Here is an 11568-nt window from a genome sequence, read left to right on the forward strand (position 1 = left end):
ATATAATCCGACTGTTTAAAATTTCTTAAGCATCTCCGCACAACTATGATAGGAATTTTCCAATATTATTTTTTCAGTTGTCTGTTATCCAGCAGTCCTTCTCACAAAAAGTCGTAAGTATAAATTACAATTAGTCATAAGTTATGACGTCATAAAATTTTGAACTACTATTTAGTCATACCTTACGGCTTATTTTACACATATGACTTTTTTAAAAAAGAAGTCATACTATTACAAAGGAAGTTTGTGCAAGTGTATGTCCACCTTACAGGATCTTTACATAGGAACTAACAAACTATATTTAAAACCAGTTTTTGAAATGGCTATGTCCCCATAACGTACCGTAGTTCTCAACCCCGCATTGGAAGAACTGTGATTAATTTTGCATACGATGAGCACATAACTTTTTGCAGGTTGTAAACTGGTGTGGAGCTGTCATGTCGGTTAACTGCTTGTAGTGCTTTCTTTATGCATGTGTGTACCTTATTTCTGTTTTTAAAGTTTAGGTGTATTTTACATTGACCAGATTTAAAAAGAAGGGTTGTGATCACACCAAAATATATTAACTACGTCACATTTTTTGCGTCTGTCCCGTCAGAAATTGCTGGCTTATATATGTCTATAGGGGTTAATATTGCTGTGTTCCAGTATATCATATTGTTTTGGGCCATGCACAGCATGTCCTTGTGTGTGAGGATTTCCTCATTGTTTATTGAAGTTCAATGGGTAGCCTTGAGTAGACATTTTTTTCAAACGAGAAGGGTTGTCTTCTTAACATTTTACCGCATCCATTCATGTATATTCTGCACGAGGCGCTTTATACTGTTGTGATATGTAATGTGAATGATGTTAAGTTTAAAAATTAAAAAGATGATCTGTAACACTGTTTCAATAAAGGTGACATATAGTTTGCAATGAAATTCAAAATACTATAGGATAACCATTTATCTTATGTCAAGGTATTATCATTTGCACCAAAAACAGGGTTTCTGCCATTCAAATATGTTCATTTTGAAACCAGAAATGAAACGTCAGTTTTCATGAAATCAAAGAAATATGAATTTGATAATCACTGATCTTCCAACAAATTAATACATTAGCAGTATTCATCATGTACTCTTATTTTTTAACAATTTCAAATGAAAGCATCTTCATCAAAACAACAAACATTAAGGGTTGTCGGTAAAATTCTTAGAGTAAACAAGGGAACCAGTGTTATAGCAGTAATCAAAATAATGTATTCCAGGGACAAAGACCAGACATGGAAAACAGACATACACAACAAAGAACATAATATAACTAAAATCATACATAAAAAAGTAACAAAAAGAAAATGAGCAACTCGGACTCCACTAAAAAACTGGGAGCATGGACAAAGTGCACCGGTAGGGTAAGAGTCCTCTGCTTTTCTAGAAACACCCGCCGAGTTGCTCATAAAAAGTCAAGTCCGGGGTAGACAAACGAGGAAAGGAAAACTATGACCCAATGAATAAATCAGTCTTCATGGAGCAGATAGATACTGTAGTGTAAAACTTCTATAGTGATGACTTCAATCTTGTAGCAATATAACTCTGTTCTAGAAGCCTATTTGTTAGAGATCTAGAACGATACAAAAAGTCTGCGTAGTTTCGGCAAGCTCTGGCATAACGTATGAGTTGTGATATGAACACTTTATACACAGGTGCCGAAGGGATGTTGGAACAGATTAAAGGAAAGTTGACAATTCTGAATGAAAGGTCATCATGTTTGTCGTAAAGTTTGGTCAATAGTTTTCCTTTACCATCGATTTCTTAGTGTAGGTCAAGATATGAGGCTGACTTCACAGTGTCTGTAGTATCCTTTATCTCAAGTTCTTTGGGGTAAATGCGATGTATAAAGTCCCAGAAATTAGGATTGCTTAAAGATAATAGCCCTGTGCAGGTCCGGGTGTCAAAAGAATAGACCTGCAGCAGCGCTAAGCTTGTCGTAAAAAGCGACTAAATAGTGCTCAGAAAAAGTAGCCGGGGGCTAGGCGCTCTGCCCACAGAGCAACTGGGATGTGTGCCCCAGGTGGTGGAATGGGGTACCCCTGGCGTGTTACATGCTGGGGTTGTCAGGCTATAATACGGAAAACCTGACCGCAAACCATAGTGGTGCACCGTGTTGGGAAAGATGCCATGTTCCTCGCACGTTAAAGAACACTGCTGTGATATTCGATAGGAGTAGGAAACTTTGCACTCCGCCAAAGGAGGTTAAATTGCCCGACCCTACCCATCCCCCTTTTTCTAGTGGCAACCGAAATTTGTCCACCCTATTGTCATTGTGTCCCATCCCTTGTTTCTTTTCATCATCATTCATGTTCATTATATCATCCATTTTATTTTCATCGTCTGAATATAGCTGAAATATTGCTGCTCGGACGTTAAACCCCAACAATCAATCTTAAAGATAATACGTCATGTATATAGCGGAAACTGAGATTAAAGGATCTAGCGAAACGATATTCTTTCTTTCGGATCTGATCAGCTATAAAGTCAGCCTCATAAGAGTGAATGAATAGGTCAGCAAATAAAGAAGTACAATTTATTCCCATTGTTGAAAAAACACGTCCAACACACTGGACAAATATGTTGTCGATTAAAAATTTCAGCATTTTCTAAACATCTTCCTCTGTATATTTGGAAGATGATTTGGAATTTTTTCTTACAAAGTATGAGAAATCTCTACCCAAAACTATATATTTGTATCAAGGTGTACCATCTTTTTAAAACTTTCATTTGTTTCAAAGTTAAAGACCTCACGCCCTTTATAAGCATTAAAGCATCACATTCTTAGTAATTGTAAAATCTGAAATATCATTAACTTTAGTTGTTAATATCAACACAAAAAATGTTTAAATAGAAAATAAAAAAAAACTGTTATTAAGACTTAGTCTTATATTTCGCTGAAATACAACTGTGTGGTTTGTAACTATTTCTGACGTAGAAATTAAAGTTAATTGGGTGTGTTAGGTCTGATATTTGTTATATTCATGGATCATTTCCAGTCTAATTGTATAACTACTGCTTATTTAACTGTCTATCCTCTTAGAAAAAATTTTAGATTTGGATTTTAACAATACACAGGCAAATATTTTTCACGTGAAATTCATGTTAATCGAATGCACATGCAATTCATGTAAAATTCACATGAAATTAAAATGATTTTCATGTGAAATTCACTAACATGAATTTCATGTGAACATTGCGTGTAAATTTCACGTGAAGGCTCCATTCACCCGAATTTCACGTGAACTCTATCACTCAGTTTATTTGCTCAATTCAGGTGAAAATCATATGAAATTCGTCTGAAAATCATGTGAAACAATTTTGCCTGTGTCGAACATCTTCAGTTAGATTGCTGATTTTAAAGACACTATTACAAAGCTTTACAAGGTTTTCACTTTGGGTTGCAAACTATGAGATCACCTTCTGTTCAATGATCGATACTGCTATTGTATGGGAAAGGACATAAGAATAATGTCATCATAATAAAATGATTTTATTGACAAAAAATACTACCTTGAAATGTTGCAAGACAAATTGATACAACAACGCAATATAAAATGAAATAGTGTAGCAATCTTAAAATATGCATATTAATAAAACCAAATTAAATGCATGTACTTGTCAACATGGAAACATGACACGTGTAAACTTTTGTTTTATTAACAGTTAAGAAATGCATTGAAAACACATCTTTCTTTACCACTCCAGATCTTCAATTTAAAGGGAAGAAAGATTATTTTTGACGGTGTATTCGTTATATTAAAAAAACAAAAACGATTTTTCACTGCTTTGTTTTGGTTAATTCTCTTCTTGTATCGACATTACTACATATGTATTTTAAATTTTCAGAATATAACAATAACAAAAACAATAACATAAATATTCGATCGTATCAAAGAACTATTAATGAAACCTGGCACTCATAATATTTGGAGCTTTTGATACCGAATAGTTGCTAAATATAATTACAATCCGCTTATCAAAAAAAGATAATTAGTATATATATATATATATATATATATATATATATATATATATATATATATATTTAATACAAATATACCTCTGATATTACCGTTTTTCAATGAGGAGTCTTGTATCAGCAGTATGCATAGGGATATCATACAAAAAACAAATAAATGTATGCAAAAAGTACTTAAACCCCCAAAATATCAAAATGAATAGCCAATAGCCAAATCCAGTACTTTTTTCCAAGTCCAATACAATGAATACAGCCTCAGTGGTTTAGCGCTTTAAAATTTTGTGGTACTACATATCTGGTCTTTATTCCTTAATTCTGATGGTTAAAAATGAGAATGTACCGTCAAAGTTTTTGATTGTTCAGACACTCTGACTAACATTGTGCACTCACCCTGAATTTTACAGACACTGGTCCTCAGGCAAGTATAGTAATATTGCATGTAGAAATGTCGTAACTATATTTATTTTAACTTTGTGCATTTATATTTAATATTACAAAAATAGTATTATTTTGATACAATAAATACTCAAGCAAACAATTTTAAAGTAAATATTTATTAAACACTACGGCAATGGAAAATATAACATGATATAAAAATGTATTTACAGATACTATATAAAAACAACAATGCAGTACAACACAAAAACAACAGCTGTTTCAATGGCGTGTTTTATCTATTTATTTATTTTATTTTACGTTTTTTAGACAATAACCTGGTTAAAATGCGAATCATCTTTGGACGTTTTATCTATTTGTACGCTCACCATTTTTTTTTTTTTTTTTTTTGGGGGGGAGGGGGGGGAGGGTTCATGAAACATTCAATCGGACTTGTGAGCATGTTTCATGCCTTTCCAAGGTAACAACTACTTCCTGAAACATCAGTTTTGTATTTTTAAAGACTTAAAAATGTCTAACCAGTATTTAAACAGAATATCAGTTTGCCATTTGAAGAAAATAAAACATGCCAAAATTCTTTACATAATAACATTTTTTCAATATAACCAGTAATAAAAATGTAAATCAGCTTACAGCAGATCTAACATTAATCAGTCTTTATTTTAAAACTAAAAATTGATATTAAAAATACAAGAATCCAGTGGAGATTATATCTCAGCAAAATCTCGTGACATAGAACGATATATCTAAGAAATGGCCGATTACAGAACGCGCTGAAGGCTAGTTAACACCCATAATAAATACTTGGATTAAGTGGACTAATTTGAGTAAGTTACATTTTAACAAAAAGGTTAAACAAACGGCCAAAAGAGACTGGAAGGCAAACACGTGAATTACCTTTATTGATCGTTGGATGGAGTGGATAAAGTTTTAATTTATAGGCCAAACATAAGGCCAACTACAGTTGTATATAGAAGCCTGGAAGGCCAACATGCGAATAACTTACATTTGTCCTTGGACTAAGTTGACTGAGTTTTAACAAATAGGCTAAACAAAAAGCAAAGTGGCTTTGATGCTGGAAAGCTATCCTATTCATTTCCTGTATTCAACTTCGGACCAAGTCGATTAATGTGTGCACGTTTATTTGATTAATTGATTATATTTATCCCTGGACGGAGTTAACTGAGAAAAGCAAGTCAAACTTGGTCAAATATGCCAAACAAATGGCGGAATACAAACGAGGCTGAAAGCTAACTAATTACTACATTAATCTATTGGATGTAGTGGATTAAACTTTAGCATTCAAATACATGTAAACAAGTAACCAACATTAAATAGTGTATTAGATATCAATCAAAATTGAAAAGATGAATAGAACTCAACTTAAATACTTAAGTAGCAGTCTTTCAGACAGAAGGTGATTCATGCATGTCAAAATCCCAACGAAATCAGTTTTATTTCTTGTTCAGAAACAGTTACTGATCACAAAACAAAAATAAAATATATAGATTGTACATGAAATTGGCACTTTGCAAGAGTTATCGTTCTTTCTTCGGTATCATTTGGTTAAGTTTAAAGGAGGACGAATTTATGATTTTCTAAAATGTGTAGATCTGAATGCAGAAATGATTATCGTCATGTGAAAAAATAACATATATAAAGCATCGCTTGTTTGGTGATTTTTTTCTATATCATGAATCACTTTAACATTGACAGTGTCTGAATTTTATGTGGACTGGTACATAAAAATAAAAGATCGAAACGTCTATATGTACATGTAAAAGACAGAATCTAAACAGAACGATAATGATCTTCACGTATAAAAATTTTAAAAAAACTCGATAATGTTTCAAGAAAAAGTAACTTTTTATGTATATAACACTTAAACTATTAATTATTCATTCACGTAAACCTATTTACTTAGTAAAAACTAACAAATTGATCTATCTTCATCTCTACTAACAAAGGGACATTATTTGCACCTTGCATCAATACACTGACTCCATCTGTCAATATTAAGGATACGCTGCTTTGCTTGTATTCTCTACATTGACAATCCCCAAACTGGAAAATATTAAAATTAGTTTGTTCCATAATAAGAGCCAAGTCTACCAGATGTTATACCATATAAGTATAAACATTTAAACTTTACTGGGTGTATTACCATACAAGTATATGCATTTAAACATACGAAGTTAACGGATTTGTCTCATGGATTAGTGATATTATCTTTTTTTCTGTTTGCTTTGGTTTGTATGTTTGCTTGTTTTATTATTATTATTATTATTGTTATTATTATTATTATGTCTTCTTTGTAGTGTTTTGAGTCGCTTCGTTTGTTTGTTGTCTTTGTTTTACTGTTTTCATCTAATAAATATAACACATGCTATTCACTCCGTAACAGTATCTTACGTGCATTTATGCAGGTATGGGTTGTAGTCTTCGGAACACAGAAAGAGTTGGAGTCGCATGGCTTTGCATTACACTGACCGGCCATCGTCTAAAAATTAATGTGTTAAGACTTAAGACTCTATGAAAGATCTATTTAATGTGTTGAGTAGACGGTAGTTGTAAAAAATAAAAATCCGTTGCATCGAAAATTGTATTCAGGGGAAACAAATTTCACGGAGGTGCAAATTTAGCAGTACCTTAAAGACGGTACCATCCCAGAACAGTATTGATTACCAGTTATTTTTTGCTATAAAATGTGTTGTAAATGATGCAATTAATATTTATGATAAGGAATCATCAGACATTTAAACAGTGCTGCATTCAAATGCACATATTGTCTATGGTAATTATCCATTTGAGATTCTACAAGTTAAGACACTTATTACCTGCGAGGTTATAAAAGTAAATGTAAAAAGCTTAACTTGAGTGCATTTCCACAAACATTATGCTCGGATATACGTAATATTAATAATTCTTTGTAATGGTAATGAACCAGAATAACTACTTATAGAGGGAGACAGATAATTAACTGACATTTATAGACATCAATGGACATTTGTAGACTGCTGTCATCTGACATATGACATATGTAGACTGTCATTATCTGACATACAAAAACCGTCATCTACTTACTTGCACCGATTGTCATCAAATGACATTGTAGACTGTAAACATTTGATATGTGTCGACTGTAGTCAACTGACATACACAGACGGTCCTCAACTGACTAATATATACAGACAGTCACCAACTACCCTATGTAGACTGCCATCATCTGACTTATGTACACGGTCATCAAATGGTATATGTAGACTTTTATCAACTGATATATGTATACAAGTTGTTATCAACTTACCTATGTAGACTGTCATCAACTGACATATGAAGACTGTCATTAACCGACATAAATACACTGTCATTAACCGGCATATATATATATAGTCTGTCATCACTTGACTTATGCAAACTGTAATCAACTGATATATAAAGGCTGCCATCAACTGACACTAACGAGACTGTCAGCAACTGACCTATGAAGACTGTCATCATTTGACAAATATAGGATGTCATCAATTGACATAGTTATATAGACTGTCATCAACTGACCTATGAAGTATGTCATCATTTACCATATATAGAATGTCATCAATTTACATATGTAGACTGTCATCAACTGACCTATGTAGACTGTCATCACTTCACATATATAGGATGTCATCATATGACATATGACATATATAGGATGTCATCATATGACATATGTAGACTGTCATTGACTGACAATTGCAGACTGCCATCAAATGACATGTGTAGACTGTCATCAACTGACATCTGTAGACTGTCATCATTTGACATGTATAGGATGTCATCATCTGACATATGTAGACTGTCATCAACTGACATATATAGACTGTCATAAACTGAAATATGTAGACTGTCATTATTTGACAAATATAGGATGTTATCAATTGACATAATTATATAGACTGTCATCAACTGACCTATGAAGTATGTCATCATTTACCATATATAGAATGTCATCAATTTACATATGTAGACTGTCATCAACTGACCTATGTAGACTATCATCAACTGACCTATGTAGACTGTCATCACTATATATATAATGTCATCATTTGACATACACATATTGTCATCAACTAACATATGCAAATTGTCATCAACTGATATATATATAGACTGCCATCAACTGGCTTATGTAGACTGTCATCATCTGACTTACATGTACATGTATATAGATTGACATTTAATTGCAATAACTTATATCTGTACTGATTAAACGTCAAGCATTGTCTGCAACAGAAGTTGAAAGACAACGACAACTAATAGAATTTATTATGTAAAGATAAATAACGTGTAGATAAATAATTTTAATAAGAGTTAATGCAATGCGTTTGACGTGTCACATTTAGCAAGCAGTCGGCATTATTGTTCAAAACCTGTAAATTGATAATAAACTTTTCGAAATTTCAAAAATAACGTAGGATTCGCCAAAATTGTTGAATGTGTTTCTCTTTTCTTCAACGCAAAGAATGATCAAGCGTTAACTACGTTTGAAAAGTATAGTAAATAGTCCATGATTCTTCGGGTCAAAGTTCAATGTATAGACCGGTTGGTCGACCCCAAAAATTCAATGGACCCCAATTACGCTTCGGTTCATATCATTATTTGGAGGCGACCAAACTATCAGTGTATTGCAATATGACCCTCATTATCATGGACTATTTGCTTTTAAATATCTTACTGTGTCCCACTGATTAATGTCTGAATAAACATATCCCGCGTCGACCATCACGGTACTGTTTATCCTCTGGTCAACCAGGGAACAAGTCGTGTTTACTGATAGGTAATTAAAGGCTTCACATCTGAAAAGAAATTAAAGGCAATAAAAAAAATTAAGAAAAGTGCTTCAAAATCCGGCATTTCTCATTGTCACCACTCCTCTGTTTATTCGGTTGTTGTTCATTGTGATCTCACCCATTTTTCAAACATGGAATAAACAATTGAGACAGATTAAGTTCTACCATTTTAACAAGTAATAACATATACATACAGATAATGCCATTCACTTGACATATGATTCGTGTTTCATGTGAAATTCGCGTGTACTAAGCATAAAATAATGTGATCTGAAACTAAGAAGAATATTGAGGACAATAAACTTTTTAATTTACAAAGCTATATATGTTGCCCATCATACAATATTCTGACAGCTCAGTGCATGTGATATCTTATTTAATGGACCACTTTAGTGTCAGTCCCCTAAGGATCAGGGAGTCGGTGAAACATGGTATGAAAACAACCCATCATTTCAAAAGTGTATTTGACTATTTGCACTATCAGAATCAAGGAAAACAGACAGGATTTTTCATATCATGCTGGACAATTGAGTTACAATTTCATTGAAATGCACTTAAAATAACATCTGAAGGGCAGATAACTCTGTCATAAACCTCATTTTTCTAGTAAGATTTTATTGAAAAAATTCTGCACAAAGCCAGCGATGCAGAGATTAAATAATGGTCTTTTCAAATAGAGAAAGTATCCGGACTGGTCTTACACAATAAAGGAAAGGTTTAAACTACAATCGCAATTAGTGATTTGTATCCCACTAATTCAAAAATAACACTCTTTGTAACAATCAAACAGGAGGTGATTCGTTCAGGTAAAAAAAAAAACACGGAAATTACAATAGCAGTCATATTTTTTTCATTTCGTTGTTGAAATGTTTAGATTGTGTATGAAAATGTTATCCTTCTTGATTTGGTTCGATTTCTTCGATTTCGTTGATTTGTAGTGGGAAATGAAGGTTTTCTAAAAAAAAAAAACATGATCTGAATTTAGAAAAGATTATCGTTACTAAAATATAACATGTAGACCGAGAAAAAAAACACCATTAGTTCAGTGGGTTTGTCTACACCATATTTCACCTCCACCATAGGCAATGTCTGAATTTTATATTGACTGGTAGTAATATTAACAAAACAACACTCAGTCTATTACCTTTTCCGACACCAGTCATCTTGAGAATATTACAATACTATTCACCCTGGTGCATTAAACAAATGTTTGAAGAAATATATAATTAGAGGAATTCAACATATAATCTCATTTTTCCATTTTATACAATTCACCTTTTGGCTTGAAAACATATGAAGTTTACATAGAAGCACAAAAAGGGATCAATATTTAAGGAAATGGGCAATACACTTTTCAATCACCCCGCTAATTCGAAGAAATAATTTATTAATGAAAAAACTTTCAATATCTGTCATTCTTTGTGACCCTACTCACCTTGAGGCTAGTAAACAAATACGTCCGCATAGTGTCGATGTCTTGATGTTTGTGACTGTAAAGAAAACATTTCCATCCAGTCGCTTGTCGTTAGGGATAGTAACACCACAAAAAATGTTCTCCATAAGCACCATAAATACCAAGGAAAGCAAAAACTGTTTCTCAACAGCCATTTTATTTTCCTGTCCTCGTATACTGAATTTCAATATGTTGAATAAACTAATAAAATGGTTTTGATATGGCAGGTATATCGATCGCTTTAAGTGATGCAGGTAATACCATTGGAAACGAAATTAGCTGACTCCTGATCGAAACTAAAGATGTTTATTTTTAATTCCTAGTTATTACTTATGTATCGATATTCAACGTTGCTTTATAATTCAACAGAGTTATTGTAGCATTTAGTTTTATTTTCTGAACAAGAAAAAAATAAATGACAAAACATAAATCAATAGCAGAGGATGGAAATACACGTTTCTTTTAGGGGGAGGGGTTGTTATTTTTTAGTTCAACAGAATTATTGGAGCTGTTATGTTTTGTTTTGTTTTTCTTTGTTTTTTTTCAAAGAAATCAATTACTGCGGATGGAAATTCCAGGCGCAATTAATGTGAAATAAGAAAAAAAACATGTACTATAATTGGTACTTTTTATTCAAAAGCAACGAGAAAAGGACTGTTAAATGGGGTTTATTTTATTACCTATATTATGTAGACCATGCCTATTTATTGGATAATATATATATAAATGCATTACCATTGCAATTTACATGTACATGTAACCGTTGAGCATCGATTGACTTGATTATATATGTATACATGAATGAAGTAAACTAGAATATCTACAAGACGCAAATTCTGTGAGCGTAAATTTCCGTTATGTCAAAATGATAAGAAATAT

General features: G+C 32.6%; 1 protein-coding gene across 1 annotated transcript; it reads right to left on the reverse strand.

Annotated features, from left to right (window-relative positions):
- Positions 1 to 4812: 4812 nt before the first annotated feature.
- On the reverse strand, positions 4813 to 10959 carry LOC148601440 (uncharacterized). Its single transcript, XM_088555825.1, has 4 exons — positions 10672 to 10959; positions 9122 to 9242; positions 6817 to 6904; positions 4813 to 6468 (listed from the first exon to the last, which is right to left on the reverse strand). The coding sequence occupies exons 1-4, from the start codon at positions 10842 to 10844 to the stop codon at positions 6449 to 6451; spliced, it is 402 nt and encodes a 133-aa protein (XP_088411951.1). The 5' UTR covers positions 10845 to 10959; the 3' UTR covers positions 4813 to 6448.
- Between the last annotated feature and the right edge of the window lie 609 nt (positions 10960 to 11568).

This window comes from Perna viridis, chromosome 12, assembly GCF_037379345.1.
Source record: "Perna viridis isolate PV_CMFRI_1.1 ecotype Kerala chromosome 12, ASM3737934v1, whole genome shotgun sequence".
NCBI lineage: Eukaryota > Metazoa > Mollusca > Bivalvia > Mytilida > Mytilidae > Perna > Perna viridis.